The following is a 22,573-nucleotide window of genomic DNA, read 5'->3' on the forward strand; positions in this document are numbered from 1 at the left end:
TTCAACAGGAAAAATATTACCATTCAAAAATCACCAGTTCATTTTAAATATTAGTGTTAAATTAAATTAAATTAAATTTTAAATTAAATTTCACATATAAAAATAAGTGTAAGAGTGGTGTTCAAAAAGATAGGTGTTTAATTTCCTTTTAAAATATTCCGATTTATTAAAAAATAGTTTTTGCTACCTTGCATTTCTTTAAATAACCACATAATTAAATTATTTTTAATTATTATTATTATTTTATATTATATAATATTAATAATTGTTATTATTAATATTTAATAATTATAATAATATTATAATTATTGTTCTTATTATTACTATTATTATTAGTGGAAAGAGTGTTTTCAAAATACCTGAAATACAGTATTTTATATGTCTCATATGGAGTGACTATATAAACTGGATTTTGTTTTCATGCTTTTATTTTAAAGGCGTGTCCTCCAAACAGGAAGTCGTGTTCCTCACTAATGTTACAGATGTTGAATTCCTTTTCCAGTGTGGTCAAATGACGTCACAGAGACAGCTGTTGTCAACATATTTTGGTTTGAGACTTTTTCTTTTTCTGATGGACTTTTAAATAATGTGGTTTCTGTGTTAATGTGTGAGTGTTTAAATAAAACAAACCACATATCCCAGCAGCCACCTCGACATGTATATTTATTATATATATACATGTATCAAACAAAACCAACATCTCATCTGAACCACTCTGTCCTGCATTATGCACAGACACCAGCTTATAAAACACTCATAAAAAGTGCTCAGACACACAAATACACGTAAGAAAACACAGACTTTCAAAAATAATCATAAAATGTTTTCTAATACCAAAACAAAACACACAGAAACACGCGTGACATCCAAAAATCACCAGTTCAAAGTGGCTCAAAACGGATTAAGAACTCATGTTTTTCCACATTTATCACATCAAGCTACAACTATCAGCACACATCACCAGACAAACGCTGTTAAAAACTCTAATTTACTCTGACAAAAATACTTTAAGTGACATTACCTAACAGCAGGCTCGTATGTCTACATTAGTTATTTATTATTAAATGTTTAAGAGTTAACATGTAGTCAGAATTATTAGATTCTGTTCAAGTAAAACAGTAAAATGCAGTAAAAAGTATTGCACATAGTATCACTACTAGTACTACTACTAGTAGTAGTAGTTCTGCTGTAACTACTAAAACTTGTACTTCTACGTCCTCTACTGCTAGTGCTAAGTAGTAGTTCAAGTAGAAATACCATAGTCTAAAAACACAAGTAAAAGTCCTGCATTCAAAATGTTACTTAAGTAAAAGTATCTAAGTATTATCAGCAAAATGTACTCAAAGTATAAATTTAAAAGTACCCATTGTGCAGAATGGCTCCTTTCATAGTTTTATGTTATTATTGAATATTATATTATTCAGTTCAGTCAATGTGGAGCCAATCTTACTACTTTGTGTACCACTGGGTAGATTAGTAATATACTATTGCATCATGTAAGGAGTAAAAAGTACAATATTTCCCTCTGACTTGTCTTGGAGTAGAAGTATAAAGTAACGGGAAATTGAAATACTCAAGTAAAGTAAAGTATGTCAAACTTGTACTTGAGTAAATGTACTTAGTTAAATTCCACCACTAGTAGACTACTAGTTGTACCACAACTACAGCTACTACAATAATGACTACTACTATTATTCCAAATACTACTTCCTCTACTCTACAGCTGTACTACTCCTCTGCTAACATAAACTTTAACGTTGTGAAAATCTTCCTAAAGTTTAAAAAAGAAAAAAAACCTTCTCAATTCATTCTCAATAAGATTTCAAAATAAGAGCTTTTCTCTTCAGACACACAGATCCAGAGCAGATCTCATCCTGTTTTGTCGACATATTGTTACACAGAAGTGCTAATATGTTTTAAACTGGATGATTCTTTAGAACAAAACAGAGACTGTTGATAAAACAACTTTAACTCTGAAGTGTTATCCACCTACATGTACATGAACATGTACGTACACGTGAGTTTTCAGTCTCGAGTCAGAGAATCTGACTCTGGAGTCCATCTTCCTTTCTTTACGCTCCTCTCTCTCTCCTCTACTTCCTCTTGTGGACGGACTTCAGCCAGGAGAAGCAGAAACTGGGTCGACGAGGAGCCTCGCTGAGGGGGAGAGAGGAGGAAGACGATGAAGAGGAGGAAGAGGAGAGAGGAGAAGGACTCCTCGTCTCAGTCTCCATCTGGAGACAAGAGGGACAGCAGATATGAACGTCCAACACCCAAGAATCCTTGTTGTGTAGTATTCATTGCAGAAAAATGACCCCTATGAGTGTATATAGAATATCTAATGATGTATTATTATATAGTTTAGCACTAGATTTTTTTTTTTCCGAGGCAAAGGTCATCTTATCAAATGTAGAACAGAACTCAGTGTCCGTGACATGAAATAAAAACTAAAAAAGGACCACCCTAAAATAAATAAATAAATAAATGAATGAATGAATGAATAAATAAATAAATAAATAAATAAATAGAAAATAAAATTAAAAAAATAAAAGAGAGAAACAAATTCTATGAAATCAAATAATAGATTTAGCTTTAAAAAAAAGGAAATAAAGGGGGTTGTATGCTTTAATGTTTAAGTAGAATTATATTCCTGTAGTTGGCTGGTCGAGCAAATGTTTAACTATTTTGTACAATGATTATTTTCATTATGGATTAATCTGCTTATTATTTTCCTGATCAGTTTATTTATTGTTTGATTTGTAAAACGTAGGAAAATAGTGAGAAAATATGTCATCAATTAATGTCACCTTCAAATGTCTTTACTGTCGTTTAAGACGAAGAGAAACTGAAAATATTCACATTTGAGAGGCTGAAACCTTAAAACGTTTCAGGCATGTTTACGTAAAAATCATTTAAACTCAATTTTTATATTTTACAATGATTCATATTTTCAAAGTTCTCTGTTTGTTTTGTACATAAGATCTTAATTTGTAAAGTAACTAAAGCTGTCAGATAAATATAGTGGAGTAGAAGTTTAAAACAGCATGAATTGGTAATACTCAAGTAAAGTACAGATACTTCAAAATTGTATTTAAGTACAATACTTTGAGTATTGAGAATTAACTTTATGAGAAGGTTTTGCTCCAAACTTTGGAAAAAAAAACAAACAGCAAGAATAAATATATATTATAAATAAAATACGATATTAATTATTAATAGATTAAAGTCATAGAGTTAATCTGTTATTATGATTTTTAGTTGATTATATTTTTTAATTTAATTTATTTGATTGAAATAAACTTTCTTTACTGACTAACTGTAGTTACACGGTTCTACCACAAGGTGTCAGCAGAGGCAAGAGATAGATAGATAGATAGATAGATAGATAGATAGATAGATAGATAGATAGATAGATAGATAGATAGATAGATAGATAGATAGATAGATAGATCTGCAGCTGTAACCATCAACTCTCCTGCTTTCCAAAATAAAAGCTTTCCTGTTGGAGGCAACAGGTGAGTGTGTTCCTGAGCTGAGCAGCAGATGAGAGTGTACCTGAGCTGTGCAGCAGGTGAGTGTGTACCTGAGCTGTGCAGCAGGTGAGTGTGTACCTGAGCTAAGCCGCAGGTGAGTGTGTACCTGAGCTGTGCAGCAGGTGAGTGTGTACCTGAGCTGAGCAGCAAGTGAGTGTGTACCTGAGCTGAGCAGCAGGTGAGTGTGTACCTGAGCTGAGCAGCAGTGAGGGTGGACGTGTCTCCTGCTGCTGTTATGTGCAAATGAAGCAGCCGATGTAAGCCCAAACCCTCTGCAGGATGACCAGGAAGGCCAGCAGGTAGAAGAGCAGCGTGACAGCCTGCAGGAAGATGGAGGGATGGAGGGATGGAGAGAGACAGAGAGAGAGAGAGAGAAAGAGGTGGATGAAGGAGGAGGAAATGATGAGATACATACGAGACACGTGGTCAAAGTGAGGAGACGAGAAGATCTGAGGTGGAGGAGAGAGAGGATGGAGAGATGATGCTGCAACAAAAAGACTGTAACGTGGAGAAGGAAGGAGGAAGGAGGAAGGAAAGAAGACTCAGAACTGTATCCGGTGGTCGTATGTAACTTTACTTAAGTACAAATTTGAGGTACTTCTTCTTTACTTGAGTATTTTCTTCTAATACCACTTTATACTTTTACTCCACTATAATTCAGAGGGAGATATTCTACTTTTTACTGCACTACAAATATTTTGCAAGGTTAGTTACTTTACAAATTGGGATTTTTGCACAGAAAATATATTAAAATATACAAGTGCAGCTGATTAATTGATTTACATGGCAACTATTTTGATAACATTTTCAATGCAAAAACCTTTCATAGCTCAAGCTTCACAAATGTGAAGAGTTGCTGCTTTTCCTTTGAATTATTAATACTCTTAAAGTTAGTTTATCTAAAACAAATTAAAATCTTCACCACAGAGTGAACTGATTTTATTATCATTATTAATATTATTATCTTTTTTTTATATATAATAATTTTATATTTATTATGAATTTATAATATAAATATAAATTTATTATTATTTTTTATTACATAATTTTTCTTCAGTGCGTTTTATTTTCCGTCTTATGTTATGCATTGTATGTATTCTATTTCATCTTATTTTGCATCTTATTTAATCTTTTATATGTTTCTTTTGCACATTGTCTCGATGCTTTTAATGTTTTATGTAAAGTGCTTTGAATTTCCTTGTTGCTGAAATGTGCTTTATAAATAAACCTGCCTTCCTTAATAATTTTAATTAATTCAATTTTTTTTTTTTTTGGGCCGTTAGTTAGACAAAAAAAACATTGTGAAGGTGAGTTTAAAAAAAACAACAACAAAAAAACGAAATTAATCATGAATATAATTAGCAGATTAATCCATAATCTAATCCATAATAATCATTAGTGGCAGTTTTATGCAAAATAATTAAAAATTAATTAGCTCCACCTCAACAAACTACAACAATAAAATCCTGTTATTACATTAATGCTTGAGTAATAATGTCATAATAATAATAAAATAAAAATAATGTAATGATTATGATGGTGATTATTATTAATATGATTATTTATCATTATTATTATTATTATTATTATTATTATTGGGGGCAGTTTTCTGCAGAAAAATATATTTTTACATTGTTGTTTTGGTACTTTTACTTCAGTAAACAATCTGAATACTTCTTCTACACCGTCTCTGAATGCTAACAACATTATTTGGAGACTCCTTTAAGTACAAAAAAAGTTAGTTTGCTCTTCATTGAAATTAATTATTTAATGATTTAATATGAAATAGTTTCCCCTCCGTCCTCCCTCCTTCCTCCTTCCTCCTTTCTTCCTCCTTCCTTCCTTCCTCCTCTCTCTCCATTCTCCAGCACGACAACAACACAGAGACCAAAGTGGTAAAGCAGCTTCAGCCAAACGTGAAACAACCCAACAGAAGAAGAGAGAAGAAGAAGACGATGTGAAGGAGGTGTAGACACATCAGCAGGTGGGTGAAGAGTGCAAACAGCCCGGTCGATGATGACGATGATGAAGAAGAAGGTAAAACCAGACAACACTGACCTGCAGAGACACAGAGGAGCTTATTCTCTCTTCTTCACTTTCAGTCTTCTCTCCATCCTCCTCTTTCTTTGAACTATCAGCCTCAAACTCTCCCAACCTATCTGTGCTCTTCACACCACCATCACCATCATCATCATCATCATCATCATCATCATCATCGTCATCCTCCCTCACAGAGACAGCGTCCGTCTCTTCTTTCCTTTCATCACACCTTCCTTCTTCCAGCTCTCCATTCACCGTCTCACCCTCTCCTAACCCCCCTTCTTTCAGCTCTGAGGCACATTTTACATCTAAATGATCCTCGTCACGTTTCTCTTCTGGTTCCTCCGTCGCACGACCTTCATCCACGTCTGACCTCTGAACCCCAGCTAGAGGTGTTAGTGCAGATGATGGACTCTCGTTATCATCAGACAAACTGTCTCCAAGATCAAAACTGCCCTCTACCAGACTGAAGCTTCTATCCACAGCTCCAGGTAGACACACCCAGCCCTGCAAGTCTTCCTCCTCCTCCTCCTCCTCCTCATCTTCCTCCTCTGTGATAGCAGCGTGAAGAGGTGGAGGTTGGGTTTCTGACTCTTGGAGACGAGGGAGAGGAAGGTGTGTCTGGGTGTGGAGCTCAGTGGAAGGTGGTCCAGGTGGAGGTGGTTCTGGGTAAGACGGGCTCTGTTCCTGGGTCAGATCCTCGACTCGGCCTTCACCTCCAGTCTGGTGTGAACGCATCGTCTGCTCCGCATCACAAACCTTCTTTTTGGGTTTGTACCAGCCGGGGTAAAACGTAGCGTCTGTTTCCTCCTTCATCACCTGCTTTTCTTCTTCTTCATCTTCTTCTTCCTGAGCATCGTGTTTGTCCTCCGTCTCACTCTCTGCTTCACCTACTGCCTCACACTCATATGTGAAGGAAGACAGTTAAAAAGTCAAACAGAAGATTTTACATTCACTTTTGAGCCTTTTTACCAACGAAGGACCATTTTCCAAATCTTACAAAATGTCTTCAGATCAATTTCCATCCTTTTAGGCTGAATTGAAAGCTGCTGTTCCACGTGAGAATAAAGTTATTTTAACGCAGGGGTCAGCAACCTTTACTATCTAAAGAGACATTTTAGGCAAAATAAAATCTGTCTGGAGCCGCAACACATGTGATCATTGTGATGAAGGTAACACAGTTTATAGTCTAAGTATACAGTATATCAGTCTAATGCAGTGAGGGCCAAAGAGACAATGTACTACGGAGTATTAGGGCCACATTGAGGGAAAAAACATCTGAGATTTACACAATAAAGTCAGAATATTACGAGAAAAAAAGAAAATAACACGTAAAATTACTACTTTATATATATATATATATACTAATATTATGACTTTATTCTCTAAATCTCAGATTAATTTTTTTCCTCGATGTGGCCCTAATACTCCGTCATACCGTCGTACCATAGACCTACAACAATGATAAATAAAAATGAAAATAAAGAAAAGAACAGTTATTCATTTCCATTTTTATAAATCCACAGGGAGCCACTAGAGAGGAGCTGAAGAGCCGCAGGTTGCTGACCTCTGACCTCTGACCCCTGGTCTAACTAAATAAATATATATATAGTCAACAAACTACTTTGTCTCAGATCAGCAAATTAATAGTTTCTGTGATTTTCAAAGTTTACAGTTTGAGACCAGAGGCTGCCTGGTTTCATTTTACAGCAGAAACTAATTTCCAATATCAAAATATGAATTATGTAATTATCACTAACAAGCTAACAGCAGATAATCAGCTGCTGGTCTAAAGAACTCTGGATGGTTTACCCATAAAGAGAAGCAGGTGTGATCCGGTACCTGCTGAGTGCTCATTCCCTCCTGGTCCTCACAGACGGTTCCCTCTTTGACTGGATCAGGAGCTGCACATCTCTCCTCCTCCTCCTCCTCTTCTACCTCCTCTTCCTCTTCCTCCTCATCCTCCTCTTCCTTGGTCTTCATCAGACCAGATCCTCCATCAATGAAGTCTTCTGGGTCTTCAGTCTCTGCCCCTGTTGGCTCCACAGAGTCCCTCATCAGACCTGGACCTGGACCTGGACCTGGAGCTGGAGCTGGAGCTGGAGCTGGAGCTGGAGCTGGAGCTGGAGCTGGAGCTGGAGCTGGAGCTTGACCTGGACCTGGACCTGGACCTGGACCTGGACCTGGACCTGGACCTGGACCTGGACTTGGACCTGGAGCTGGAGCTGGTGTTGGTGTTGGTGTTGGTGTTGGTGCAGCTGGTTCCACTGGTGTTGGGATCAGCTCCTCTTTAACTGGTTCTACAACAGAGTCCAGGTTCTGGGCGGAGGTTTCCTGATGGTGTTTTGGTTCTACGTTCTGGACCGGAGGCTCTTTGGGTTCTTCTGGCTCGGGTTCCACCGCCGGTTCTTCAGGAACGTCTTCCACAACTGCAGAGAGACGACACAACCTGCTGAGACTGAACAGGACTTCTACTAGTAGTGGAGTATTTTCACAGTACTTGTACTAGTAGTGGAGTCTTTTCACAGTACTTGTACTGCAGTAAAGGATCTGAATACTTCCTCCACCGCTGACACACTCAGAGTCATACTGATCATTTTGGTTATTTCATTCATTGGAGAGTGAATCTTCTCACTCATCTCTTTACTGACTGCAGCTACCAACTATTTTTGGATCAGACTCAAAGACCTGAAATAAAAAAGGAAACTCATGCAGATGAAGTTACTGAGTCGATATCACATGCAGTCTGGCAGCGTCACGGTTCAGCCTTCACAACAAGCACACTGAGGATTTAGTTTGTTTATGAATGTTTCCTTGTTATTGTCTTTGTAGAACATTTTTCCAGAGTGCATATAAATTCCTCTGGTTAGTTGCAGGTGAAATGTCTCCCATTCAAAATAAACAGAGTCTTATGAAGTCAAGCTTTTAAAGAGGTTTCCCTCTTGTTACCTTTGAGGAAGTCGATGCTCCTCAGAGCGTTCTCCTGTCTGCTGAAGTTAAATCTGTAGTGACTCAAACTCTCATAACCTGGTTTCAGAGTCTCAGACGGACCGGAGCCCGTCGCTGTGATCACCCTGAGGACGGGAGGAGATGGGAGGAGACGGGAGGAGACAGGAGGAGACGGGAGGAGACGGGAGGAGACAGGAGGAGACAGGAGGAAAGAGTGTATGGATGAAAAAGGAAACAATAAAGGATTGCGGTCTCTAAATTTAAACAAATGATTCAGTTTAGAAAATAAAATATCAAACTACATCATAGGTAAGAAACAACATTTTAATACTCACATTGTGATCAGCTCTCTTGAATTCTGAAGGGAGGAAGTGAGAAAAAAAGATAATAAGATTATTTTCGAGACAACTCAGCACAAGATGTAGAAACAAACCCAACGAACACGATGCTGAACAAGTCTCCAACCTGCTGCGACATCCAGGCCTCATTCATAGCACTTCAAATCTCAACTTAACCAGAGTAATATCAGTAGAAGTTGTTTACTGTGTACATGGACAACAACAACCATTTCTCAGAAAGAAGAGAACATCTGACGTTCAACATTAAATTCCAAACAAAGAACTTCCCCTTCCTAAAACACAACTCTAGTTTTTTAATAATTATCCAACCAGAAGTGATCATCAGAAAAGCTAAAACGTGCAGCTCTTAAATGATCATGATGAGCAGTGGTAACTACATTTACTCAAATACTGCACTTAAGTATAATTTAAAGGTACTTACACTTTACTTAAGCATTTCAATTTAATTAATTTATTTAATTTATTTAATTTATTTAATTTATTTAATTTATTTTATTTATTTTATTTATTTTATACATTTGAATCATTGTATTAATTGTATTTATTTATTTATTAAGTATTTTGATTGATTGCTTGATTGATTTATGTATTTATTTATTCATACTTCTACTCCACTATATTTCAGAGGGAAATATTGTACTTTTTACTCCACTACATTTATTTATGTATTTATTTTAATTACTTTGCAGATTGAGATTATTAAAACAAAATATAAATCATTTATGATGTATTATTAAAGATTAAACTACCCAGCAGTATATAAAGTCATTAAAATGAGCTCCACCTTTACCAGCTGCAACATTAAAGTGATGAACACATTAATGCATCAATAATTATAATACAATAATATATATAATATACATTATTCAGAAATAAAAAGCTATTCTGCATAGTGAGTACTTTTACTTTTGGTACTTTAAGGAAAATGTAGATGCTAATGTTAATGCAGCTATGGTTCCTTAAATAAATAAATAAATAATGATAATAAATAGATAAATAAATAAATAAATAAATAAATAAATAAATAAATAAATAAATAAATAAATAAATAAATAAATATATAAATAAATAAATAAATAAATAAATAAATAAATAAATATATAAATAAATACATAAATACATAAATAAATAAATAAATAAATAAATACATAAATAAATAAATACATAAATACATAAATACATAAATAATAAAAAGATAATAATGTTTGTAATGTCCGGTTTGTCCCGTCTCCTTTAAACAGCCCAATAGGACTGAAAGAAGGTCATTGATCAGAAATCCAGATTACAACCACAACGTGATCAATTCTTCATCGTCCAAAAGTCGATCAAAACAATTTAAAGGAAATCAGGTTTAAAATATTATATATATATATATATATATATATAAATGTTAAATGAATAATAAACCTGAACGAAGGCAGCCATGTCTGGCTCCTCCATGCTGCTGGCTGCTCTCTCCATCAGCTTGCTGTTGGCCTCCACGCTGTCGCCATAGCAACGCACCAGCGCCTGGGCGTGGCCCGTCTTCTCTTCCTGCTCGGTGCTGATTCGCTGCGTCATCACCTGCAACGAGACGATGAAGACAATAATAATGATTTAACTACAACTATGAGTTCTGTTACTGCTGCTTTTACTACCATTACATATATATATACTACTACAACGTACAGACATGCACTTTATATAGTTATTATTTAATGCATATCAGCATGTAAGAAAAAATATTATAATGTAAAATATACGAGGAGTCAATCTACATCCTGAAATGTAGTTTTTATGTAACATTAATTTATATTTCATGATTGTTTATTCAGATGCTACTATTGCCAGTACTATTACTATTATTGACAATATTACTGCTATTACTACTACACATGTATATTTAATTAGTACTTTATCAGCAGTAGTGGAAGAAGTACTCAGATCTTTTACTTTAGTAAAACTAGAAATAACTCCATTAAAGGTAAAAATTAAAAATATAATTATTATCAGCAAAATGTACTCATTATGCAGAACGGCTCCTTTCAAAGTGTTATATTATTATCATATATTATTATAGAATATTATATTATTCTGTTTTTATCACTGACAAATACATGTAAGAGCATTTTAAGGTGGAGCCAATTTGAGATACTATATATATATATATATATATATATATATTATAGGGTCGATTAGTATTATAGTTAATCTTTTATTATCCTCTGAGTAGTGAAGTAGAAGTATACAGTAGCAGAAAATGGAAATACTTAATCAAATTATATTAAAATGACAGAACGTGAGTAATAGTAATAGTTACATTCCATCACCGTTAATCAAAACCATATCAAAGACATTCAATAATAAATGTGTTTAACGTGAAGTCCGACCTTCCGTCTCTCCTCCAGGACAGAAAACACTTGACTGAACTTCTCACAAACATTTTGTTTCTGAGTTTTACAGTTTTCCTGAAAGAGATAAAAATGAAGATTAGTGAACAAAACTAAATGTTTTCACACTTTATATCAACTAAAAACTGAATATATGTGACAGTAAAATAAGTTAGTATATGAGAAATAAACAGAGTTATTACTACATACAGGCTAGCCTTTACACACACAGATACCTCCAGGTTTACAAGTCTCAGAGACATTTATATGGAATTTAATAAAGGATAAATTAAATGATAAGGCCGGCATATTCTTTATTCTAATTCCATACCTGACTGTGGCTGTCAGCCCAAACCCCATGCAGAAATAAATAAATACATAAATAAATACATGCAACTTACATATATTGATTAAATAAAATTAAAAAATAAATCTAAAACAAATTAAAAACAATAATCCAAAAAAATATATAAATTTAAGAGTTGATAAATAAATAATTAAATAAAATGGGAAATAAAAGGGGGAGTTTAATAGAACAGTAGAATATATAATTTTATTATTTTTAGTGAATTTGATGGCATATATATTCATTTATCGAGTTATTTATTTATTTATTTTTGATTTTAGCAGGTTCCGTCCTCCATATATGAACTACAAACTGTGACTGTAAAACAAGTTACAATATAAAAAAAAAACTTAAAAGTTATTACTACATACAGGCTAGCCTTTAGACAGAGAGAGAGATACCTCCAGGTTTACAGGTTTTATATAGATACATATATATATATACGGTATATATATGTATTTATATATATAATATAATAGTCTGAGTAGTTCCCTAAACAGCTGCTCACTCTAGTGCGCAGTCTAGTCTACTCCTAAGTACTGAGTGTGAACTGGTCGCTGGAGAGATGCCAGTTTGCCTCTTGGCAAGGCACCAAACCCCCAACTGCTCGGGGTGCCTGTCAGGGGCAGCTGTATATAACAGAGTGAAAAAATGTAATTTCCCCTCGGTGATTAATAACACACACACACACACACACACACACACACACACACACACCTCTATGTTTCTGCAGGTCTCCTCCAGCTGGTCGATCAAACCTTGGACTTTGTCGTTGACCGCCACCAGAGAACGAACTCCTCCACTCAGCTCATCCTGACAAACAAGGAGAAGTAAACTTGTTATTAAGACTCATGATTATAAGTCCAGTCAACGTTGCCTGGTTTTATTTATATATTATATATTATAGGTTTTATAGGTAACATTTAAACCCTAATAGATCATTAACGTGATATAACCAATAAGGAACAGTTTTGGAATCAGGCTGTGAATCTGAAAGTGCAGATTGATTTAATGTCTGAAAAAAAATAAAGTCTGAAAAAAAAGATCTAAAAAAAATTCCGAAAAAAAAGTCTGAAAAAATGTCAGAAAAAAAAGATCTGAAAAATGTCGGACAAAAAAAGTCTGAAATAATGTCCGAAAAAAAGATTAAAAAAAATGTCCGAAAAAAAAAATCTGGAAAAAAAAGTCCGAAAAATGTCCGAAAAAAAAATCGGAAAAAAAGATCTGAAAAATGTCTTTTTTTTTTACAATGTTACGCTTGTTTCGTAACTTTACTTGTAACGAACATTTTCTAAGGGCGTTGTTATTTATATATGCTAGTTACGTTTTTACGTTATTATTTGAGCACACACCATGATCTTCTTTCTAACCATAACCAAGTAGTTTTGTTTCCTAAACCTGAACAATTGTTTCACAACTTTAACCACGTGGCACTGTGCGTTTCTGTGAGCGTGACATGAGGCTGATATTAAACATATTTATGAAACGTATTTATGAAATGTATTGTGGGTTCAGAAACGTCGACATCATCCCGGGGTTTGCAGAAACGTACAATGCCGACATTTTTTCTGCCGACTGGTTTGTTTAAAAAGCTTGCATTTCATTACCACATAGAAATAAAATCTAAAATATCTGACACAATAAAAGAACAGTGGAGGCTGCTACGTATAGTATCTCTGCAGGTTGGTGTTCATAGAAGGATTGAAGGAATCTAAAGAAAACAACAGCTTTGAACATTCAGAAGTAAAATAGACGTAGTTAAAGCTATGAAAACATGAAAAACACTGTTATAATCCTCACGCACACCACAGCATCATAGTATTATTATAGTATTATTAGAGTACTACCTTCTGCTGCTGGTAGACGTCAGTCAGAGGAGCCACCTGACAGGACTGATGAGCCCCGAACACTTTACAGAGAGAGCAGGTGGGAAGCTGACAGGTGAGACAGTAGATGTTCACCTTCTCACCTTCATGGTCTGAACATGTGAGCTGAGCAGCAGCAGGTGGAGGAGGAGGGAGGGAGCTGGAGAGAGAGACACCACGTCTTTAAACACCTGGATGGATGTATGGAAGCATGTTTTACATCATAAATGTCCTCTGATCGTCTCCTCACCTCGTGGCGTTGCTGCTGACTTCCTGTTTGTAGACGTCGATGATGTTCTCCACCAGCAGGTTTCGTTGCAGACCGTAGACGCCGTGGCGATCCAGCACCACTTCGTGTCTGCAGGACGGACAGCGGAAACGGCCGCTGCTCACCTGCATGGTGGTCCGAGCCTGGAACAGGGAGGGCTGCACAGACGGAAGGGACATCCAGACGTATGAGAATGACCTTTAACCCTCCACCACCGCCTGGCAACACACAACAGCTGGAGTTTGTTGTCTCACAACACAGCTGCATGCTGGGATTTCAATAATTAGCAACAGTTTAGTATCAGTCTCAGTGGGTGAAGTCAGAGCTGGTTCAGGACGGGTTACTGGGGAAAAACAGGACCAAGAAATCCCCCGTTCACCATCCAGCCTGTAAACACTATGAGCCTCTCAGAGACACTCAGAGACACTCAGGGACTCTCAGAGAGGACCTCGTGTTTACTCTGCTGGTCTCTGGATGAAGTCAAAATAACAGTTGGTGTTATACATCAAAGTGAGGAACTCTAATAAGGAGGAGGCAAATATGATCTAGATGCTATGGAGGACCGAAACTGCCAAAATAAATATAAATAAATAAATAAATAAATATGCCATTTAAAGTAGAAAAAATAATAAAAATAAATGTCGTCATTAATTAATTGATAAAATGTGACATAAATTGATATTTCTGTTTTAATTAGCTTTTTTATTTATTTACTTTTGATATTAATTCCTTTATTTATTTATTTATTTTTTATTCATGTTTTTATTTTTGTACTTATTTATTTTTTATTTTATGTTTATTTTTAAATGTATGTATTTATTTATTATGGGGGCCGGAACCTACCAAAATCAAAAATAGATGAATAATTAAATAAATGACTCAATAAATAAATAAATAAATATGTCATTAAACATAGCAAAATAATATTAAATAAATGTAGCCATTAGTTAATTGATAACATTTGAAATAAATTGATATTTCTGTTTAAATTTGCTTTTGTATTTATTTACTTTTGATAATAATTCGCTTATTTATTTACTTTTCTGTTAAATTACACTTTTATTTATTTCTGTATTTATTTTTAGGAATTTTTAAATGTATGTATTTATTTTTTATTCATGCTTTTATTTTAGTACTTATTTATTTTTTATTTTATATTTATTTTTAAATGTAAGTATTCATTTATTATGGGGGACAAAACCTACCAAAAATAAATGAATAAATAAATGTCATTAAATGTAGAAAAAATAATATTCAAAATAAATGTAGGCATTAATTAATTGATAAAATGTGACATAAATTGATATTTCTGTTTTAATTTGCTTCATTATTTATTTATCTTTGTATTAATTCCTTTATTTATTTACGCTTCGGTTTAATTTTATTTATGCATTTATTTTTATTTTATTTTTTTAAATATATTATTTATTTTTAAATTTATTTTTATTTACTTATGCATTTTTTATACATTTCATATTTATTTTTAAATGTATTTATTTATTTATTTATGCTCAATTTTCCCTTTGTATTTCCTCCCTTATTTTATTTCCCCAAATTTATTTTAGTTGACAGCTGTTCACTTTAGACTAAAAGACAGAAATATGGACGGATAGTTCAACAGTTAAAGATGGAAACATAAAACCAGAGATCACGAGAAAACTGAGCCGAAGTGGAACCCAATTAGAGAATAGAGAGTTTAGGGGGGGGGGGACAGATGATGATGAGCAGAGAGACGAGGGACGGTTGGAGATGTAACGCGTCCTGAAATAGTGTCCTTTAATAAGCTTCAGCTGCTGCTGGGACGGACTGACGGATCAGCTGGTAGACAAACAAACACAACACAGAGACGTGGTGTACAAATATGCCAAAAAATATTTAGTCTGCTCTAGCAGGGTTCAATTTTAATACCACATAGAACATAATTTAATACCCGTTTCACAATCATACCGGCCGTGACAGTATGAGACATTTGGAAGCAAAAATTATTAAAAATGATCTGTTTTTTTTCAGTACTTTGCAGCAGTATATAACGACAATGATACAGATATTAAAAGTTGAGGCCTTTAGGAAGATTAGCTGTTAGAAGAGGCTGCTGATAGCAGACTGTATACGTTGGATAAGCATGCATACAAACAGATTGACCTTTTTGATGTCAAAGGTCACGAACACGAGCACGACAGCGGGGGAGGAGTCTATTAAGTTTCCATCTCACATGCAAAAAAACCCACACGTGAACATGCAAGTAAACATGTATAGTGTTGTTTGGTTGTGCATGTGAGTCCTGCTGGGTGGTGAAATGTTACTGGGAAAATACGTGAGAGCATCTCAGATTAGGAAACAGTAAAACTAGAGACGTCAGCGGTGAGGAAGAGCGCAGGACAACAAGATCTATATTCTAAGAAAGTGTTCTGGTAAAACAGGAAGTGAAGTCATGTCAACATGTTATTATTATCATATCATTATTATTATAGTGGCTCTCTTGTATTCAGATAATATGATGTATGAACCAAACTTGTTAACACACTTTATTTTTCTTTCGACATAGAATTGAGTATGTGGCCTTGAGTATGTCAACAATATGTGGATTTTGTGTTCGTGAGAAATGACAGGATGTACACTCAATTAGCAGGAATTCCTGAGTATGAGGCGTGATCTTACTGGACATACTCAGACTGTCCAGCGGCGGACCGCGAGGCAGTGGGGTTGAATAATTAAACTATTAAAATAATTACAAATGATTGCAAGTGACGTTAAAGAGACTGTTAGTAAGAATCAGAAATGTCTTGTTAACAGCTTCACCTGTGTCCGTTAAGTCAACTAAAGTCAGCGTCCTGTTGCTGGCACTTGTGCTCGCTCTACATAGACATGAAGGAGCATCGCTCAACACAGTGAGGAGACACACGTCAGCTAAAAGCACCATATCACTCTATATTTCAGCTGCTTGGCAGTAATGTTAGCTGACCAGACCAAGGTCTCTCCATGAATCAATGCTGATCCTAGTGTTGGCTTTTCCCGCCTCAGCCTCCCGACCGCGGCCGGAGGGAACGGGGGAGACGCCGGAGTTTTGGTGGGAGACGATAACGTTTCTCTCTGCGGAGCCCCGTCACTTCACAAGACACGGGAAACCTCTGTTGGTCTGGAGGAGCTGCAGCAGTTATTTCTGCACAAACGTCCACTGAACATTCACTAGATATTCTCAGAGCTAAACTAACTCTTCTGCAGTGTGGAGTGAGCAGCATGCACGTGAGAGGTGGAGAGAGAGAGAGAGAAGGAGCGTGGTGTGTGAGTGAAGGCAGGCAGAGGAGCAGAGGAGCAGAGTACCGCAGAGACTCCGGTCCTGGAGACCAAAGCTACGGTCTCCCCCGCGTCCAACACTGTTTAACAGACGGGCTTCACTAGATACAACCAAGAGGTTTTGGTGCTTCATATTAATCTGCCTTAAAATAATACTGGAAAATATAAAATTGAGTGGAAGAGGTAATGTTGATTTACATTTGTGATAATAAACAGTTTTCATTCATCGGTAGCTCCGTCCGGTAACGTCGTGATCGACCACCAATATGAGACGGATTGCTATGAAATGTTCTACAGATGTTCATGATCCTCAGAGGATAAACACATCGGATTTTGCACTTTTGAGTTCTTGTGCAAATAAACTTCGTTCTTAGTTTACACGCCACGCTCTGAACAATAGCAGTAAACAGAGGTCACAGGAGGCAGTTTTGATGCACATGAGCAAACCAGTTAAACATCCACACGTCCAATTTTAGACACTGATAATCCACTGCACACACACACACACGCACACACACACACACATCTGATGTGGGCTTTGTTATAAGTATGTGTGTGTTGAACAATGCAGGACTGTCATGGTATAAAGAGTGTGTGCTGAAAGATGAGTGTGTGTTCCAGCACATCCAGTACTACACACATGTACAGAGCTGTGAGTATAGAAGCGTGTATAAATAGACGTTATCGGCGTCCTCCGTGTGTTTCCTGTCTCACCGACCTGGTAGAGCTCGTTGGCACACTTCCTGCAGAGGTTGTGCTGGCAGGGCAGGATGACCACGGGCTTGTTGAAGAGCTCCAGACAAATGGGACAGATGAGCTGTTTCTCCAGCGTGGCCAGCGCCACCTGGCCCTCCGCTCCCCCGCCGCCCTGCAGGCAGCTCAGGTCCGTCGGCAGCGACATGGCCGCTCCGCCGAACTTCACCTCCTCCTGGTGACACCACAACGGACTGAATGAACTCCTCTGTCTGTTTCAGAGGGACTGAACATTTTAGACCAATACAACCGTAAAACTAAACTGTACATACTAAAGTCACTGCAGACATACTTTAGGTTTTTAGTTTCCATCCAGGCCGCCACTGGCTTTAATTCAGCTCTATGAAAACTCTGAGAAGTGAAGCCGATGCTGAAGAGCCGTAAACCTGCATTCTCTCTAGCAGCCAGCAGGGGGCGACTCCTCTGGTTGCATAGAAGTCTGATAGAAAATGAGCTTCTACTTCTCTCTTGATTTATGACCTCAGTAAACATTGTAAACATGAGTTTATGGTCTCAATCTCTAGTTTCAAGTGTTCTTCAATACAGCATGATGTTCATTTAGTAAATGATGGTCCCATTTAGAGTCAGATAGACCATAAAGCAGGGGACGCTTCAGGGCGGGGCTACTTGGTGATTGACAGGTCGCTACCACGGCGTTGTCCAGTCTGGGAGTTGTCTGTGTTTTCGTCTTAGAACGTTAACCCTTTCACAGTGTGTTTTCACTTCACGAAAGTCGCCTAAAAATGTCTTATTCAGTGTTCGGTTGTACTTAGCTCCGCCCACTCGTGCCACTTCTGGTTGTAAAAAAACAAGATGGTGACGGCGAAAAACCATGGATGTATAGAGAGAACTGGATCCAGCGTTGTAGGCGGGGACTCGTTCATTCCTATGAGAGTGTCTCAGTGGAGCATGAAGCCTAAATGGCTCCACTTCCGTCTGGAAAAGTACCCGGATCTTGGCACAGCAGCGCCCGCTCAGTCCTAACGTCACGCCGTCGTCACGCCTTGGCGCTCCAGCCTCGGTCTGGGTCACATTCACATGAACGGAGGAAGGGAAATAACTCTGGATTCAGCTTTTAGTGCGTTTTATAACTTTTAGGACCTGATGATTTAAATAAGGACTATTAGAGTGTTCATACTGGGAAGTTGATTCACCTCAAAATAAATGATCCTCTGAGTTACAGATGTCTCTTTATCAATGGAAGTCTATGGGAAAAAGTATTTTTGGGCCCGATGGCATCACGTGATGGACACAGTCGTTGTAGTACCGCCGTTTGACCACTATGAAAGTCGGGATCGACGACCGGCGCTCTTCCTGGATGCTTGCTAAAACCAAGATGACAGCGGCTAAAATGTCGAACTTGAGAATACAAAAGAGCCGTCCACAAACCAGCGGGGTGACGTCACGGTGACGTCACGGTGACGTCACGGTGACTATGTCCACCTCTTATATGCAGTCTATGATTCTGTATCAGTTTGTTGCAGCCGTTAATAAAAGCCATGAAGTTTAAAAAAAATGTGCTGAAACAGACAACACAAGGAAACTCCAGCTAGACAACGAAGGAAAACTAAAACTAAACAAGCTGTTGACGAGGGCTGAGTCACGCTACTCAGACTACCACAATAAAAGCAGTAACTTCCTTCTACCTCCACATAGACTCAGATGAAGCAAATATATCGATTCTGGTATTAAAAAAACATTGCAATACATACGACTGTTTCCTCACCTTCCTCTCCATCTGCTGACGGTCGCTGGCTGTTCGGTCTGTTGGCGGTTAGTTTCTCTCTGGAGGCAGCTGGTGCTCCTCCTCCTGTTTCTGTTCTTTCTGATCGTCTCCACATGCAATCAAATAATCCTTTTGTTGAGATGTGTTTGTGTCTCAATGAGCAAAATCCAGTTCTCTGCACCACCGACGACCGAAGAGTCCTGCAGGAAGAGCGGAGCCGGACTGAACCGGGTCTTCAGGGCAAGAATGTTCCGGTTTTAGTTAAAAATAGTCAGTTAATTATTATAGTTTCTCAATATGTTTCACATGCATTTGTGCAGGTGTTACATGCACAGAGCAGCCAGGATACTCTAGCTTCATTTCCAGGATTTAATGGACTTTAAGTCTCAGTTGAGTTTTGCATGAAACTGCTGACTGTTCAGACCGCGGAGGGCAACGCCGTCTGTCTCAGGTTCTGGAAATACCCAACTCACTCACTCACTCACTCATGGTTAGAGTTCAGTCAGGGTTTCGTTGCCTCGGAGAAACTTTTCACGTCCAGTTATGTGGTGAGAAAAATCACAGATTCGACACATCGGAAAGTCGAAGGTCAAGAAGTCGAATCAAAGGTCAATCAGTTCAAGAAGAATCCGCATCATATCCTAGGAGCAGCAAGAAGGAGGAGTCGGGTTGTGATCGCTCCTCTTCAGCTCCTGTGACACCAAATCTGCTCTTTTCACCTTCCAGTTCCTCTTCCTCCTCCTCTTCCTCACACGCCCTCCCTCTAGTCGCTCATCAAACACTCACTCCATTCCTCTTTTTCCACACAAGTAGCGCCGGCTGTTCGCCTGTTTGTTCGCAGCTTCCTCGCCATCCACAGCGACGTGTGTGTGTGTGTGTCTGAGTGTGAGGACTGGTTAGAGTTGGGGGGGGGGGTTCAGGTTTCAGCCTCTGAAATGATCCCAACACACACACACACACACAAAACCATATGAGGCAGTGGCTGGTATGTGGACGCATTAAGCCCGAGCCGGGCTGTGCTCTTTCTACTGTTACACTCACTCTCCGTCCTCTTACAGGTGCTAACTGGAGCCGTTTAATATCCACTAATTAATAGTAATTAAACCTGGAGACACTTTTATTACTGGAACTAACGAGACCACGGCAGAAGAAGTCAGTTAACCTGTTGACATGAACAGTTTAACCCTGATAACTGACTACTGACCATGTTAAAAGTTCAGTTATTCAAGTGTTGGTTTTTGCTCTTTGGGCAACATTTTAACACCAATAATTAACATTTATAAACACTATATGCTAGAACTCGGACGATTCACCTCCTGATTCCATACGATCACGATACTTGGGTGCTGATTCGATATTCTGATTTATTGTGATTTATGTTAACTTGTTTACCACTAGACCATGAAGGGAAAAAGTTGAATCATACACTTCTATAGGGACTTTTACTTTGTAAAATATCTAAATGAATCCAGTATAAATGTTTGATTTTCAGCATGTATGTAGTCAGAGATGTCCTGAAGTCAAATATATCAGGATCATTGACAGGAATTATTTATTACATTTATTATCCAGCAAACCAGAAATCAAAGCATAAAGACATTTCCCTCACAGATTAGTGGTGTTTTATTTTTAATTTATAAGGGACATGTAATGTTTTATACTTCTGGTGAATATAATCCATCAATCTGATTTACATAGATGTATTTTGTATATAAAGTTCCCTTTGTTAACACCTTATTTTGAAAAGCGGACGTAGTCCCACGTGTCTACTTCCTGTAACTTCTCCAAGGTGGTCTCTAGCTCTCCCGTCAGCTCCGTTCTCTTTATCCATCCATGGTCAGCTCCATCGGGGCCGTTTCAATGCAGAGAACACAAATGTCAGTATCTGGGTGCTCTACAGTCGTAGCGTCAGCCCATTTGACCACGTAGATGAGAGCGACGGCCGGCTCGACCACCACGTTACCGCCATACGATAACGTTTCCTGTCCGTGACAGAGTTACGATGCAGCTTTAGCTCTGCTCTGTCTAGCTCTGCTTTTCCTGTCAATGTGTGAAACCCAAAGTGTTTCCATCCTTTACTGGATGTGTAGTGTTTACCACACTGGATTTAACATGGGAGGGTGCAGGTCGTATCCACGCTGACCCTCCAACGTTTTAGACCCTCTGAGGTTTGTTTTGGTTGACAGATACGGAACGGATATGACGTCACGTTACTCAGACTACAACAATAAAAGTGGTAACTTCCTTCTACCTCCACATAGACTCAGATGAAGCAGATATATCCATTCTGGCATTAAAAAATCTATTTCTACATTGTAATAACAAAAAAACACGATACAGTTAATGGATAGTTTTTCAGACATTTTCCAGATCTTATTTTTCAGACATTTTTCAGATCTTATTTTTCATATCTTTTTTTTCAGACTTTTTTTTCAGACTTTTTTCAGATATTCTTCAGATCTTTTTTTTTAGAATTATTTTTCAGAACTGTTTTTCATACTTTTTTCAGACTTTTTCTTCAGACTTTTTTTCAGACTTTTTTCAGATCTTTTTTTTCAGACTTTTTTCAGATCTTTTTTTGTCCGACATTTTTCCGATTTTTTTTTTCAGACTTTTTTCAGATCTTATTTTTCAGATTCTTTTTTCAGAAATTTTTCAGATCTTTTTTTCAGACATTTTTCATATATTTTTTTTCAGACTTTTTTTGTCCGACATTTTTCAGATCTTTTTATTCAGACTTTTTTTTCAGACTTTTTTCAGACATTTTTCAGATCTTATTTTCAGATCTTTTTTTTCAGATTCTTTTTTCAGACTTTTTTCAGATCTTTTTTTCAGACATTTTTCATATCTTTTTTTTCAGACTTTTTTTCAGACTTTTTTCAGATCTTTTTTTCAGACTTTTTTTTCAGACTATTTTTTAGATCTTTTTTTTTCAGACTTTTTTTTCAGACTTTTTTCATATATTTTTTTTCAGAAATTTTTTTCAGACTTTTTTCAGATCTTTTTCTCAGACTTTTTTTTCAGACTTTTTTTACAGACATTTTTCAGATCTTATTTTTCAGATCTTATTT

General features: G+C 36.9%; 1 protein-coding gene across 3 annotated transcripts; it reads right to left on the bottom strand.

The window, feature by feature from the left end:
• Window positions 1-636: 636 nt before the first annotated feature.
• On the bottom strand, window positions 637-20,406 carry LOC119490034 (tripartite motif-containing protein 54-like). 3 transcript variants are annotated; one of them, XM_037773200.1, is made up of 13 exons: window positions 19,503-20,406; window positions 17,742-17,951; window positions 13,712-13,887; window positions 13,444-13,621; window positions 12,314-12,409; window positions 11,251-11,328; window positions 10,289-10,444; window positions 8,858-8,880; window positions 8,523-8,647; window positions 7,416-8,002; window positions 5,592-6,476; window positions 3,724-3,853; window positions 637-2,234 (listed from the first exon to the last, which is right to left on the bottom strand). In XM_037773200.1, the coding sequence occupies exons 1-12, from the start codon at window positions 19,512-19,514 to the stop codon at window positions 3,767-3,769; spliced, it is 2,613 nt and encodes an 870-aa protein (XP_037629128.1). In that variant the 5' UTR covers window positions 19,515-20,406; the 3' UTR covers window positions 637-2,234; window positions 3,724-3,766. The 3 variants fall into 3 exon arrangements, with proteins under 3 accessions (XP_037629128.1, XP_037629129.1, XP_037629130.1); XM_037773201.1 differs by lacking the exon at window positions 5,592-6,476 and having other exon boundaries at window positions 7,386-8,002; window positions 19,503-20,404; XM_037773202.1 differs by lacking the exon at window positions 5,592-6,476 and having other exon boundaries at window positions 19,503-20,403.
• Window positions 20,407-22,573: the final 2,167 nt, after the last annotated feature.

Source organism: Sebastes umbrosus, chromosome 6 (assembly GCF_015220745.1).
Source record: "Sebastes umbrosus isolate fSebUmb1 chromosome 6, fSebUmb1.pri, whole genome shotgun sequence".
NCBI lineage: Eukaryota > Metazoa > Chordata > Actinopteri > Perciformes > Sebastidae > Sebastes > Sebastes umbrosus.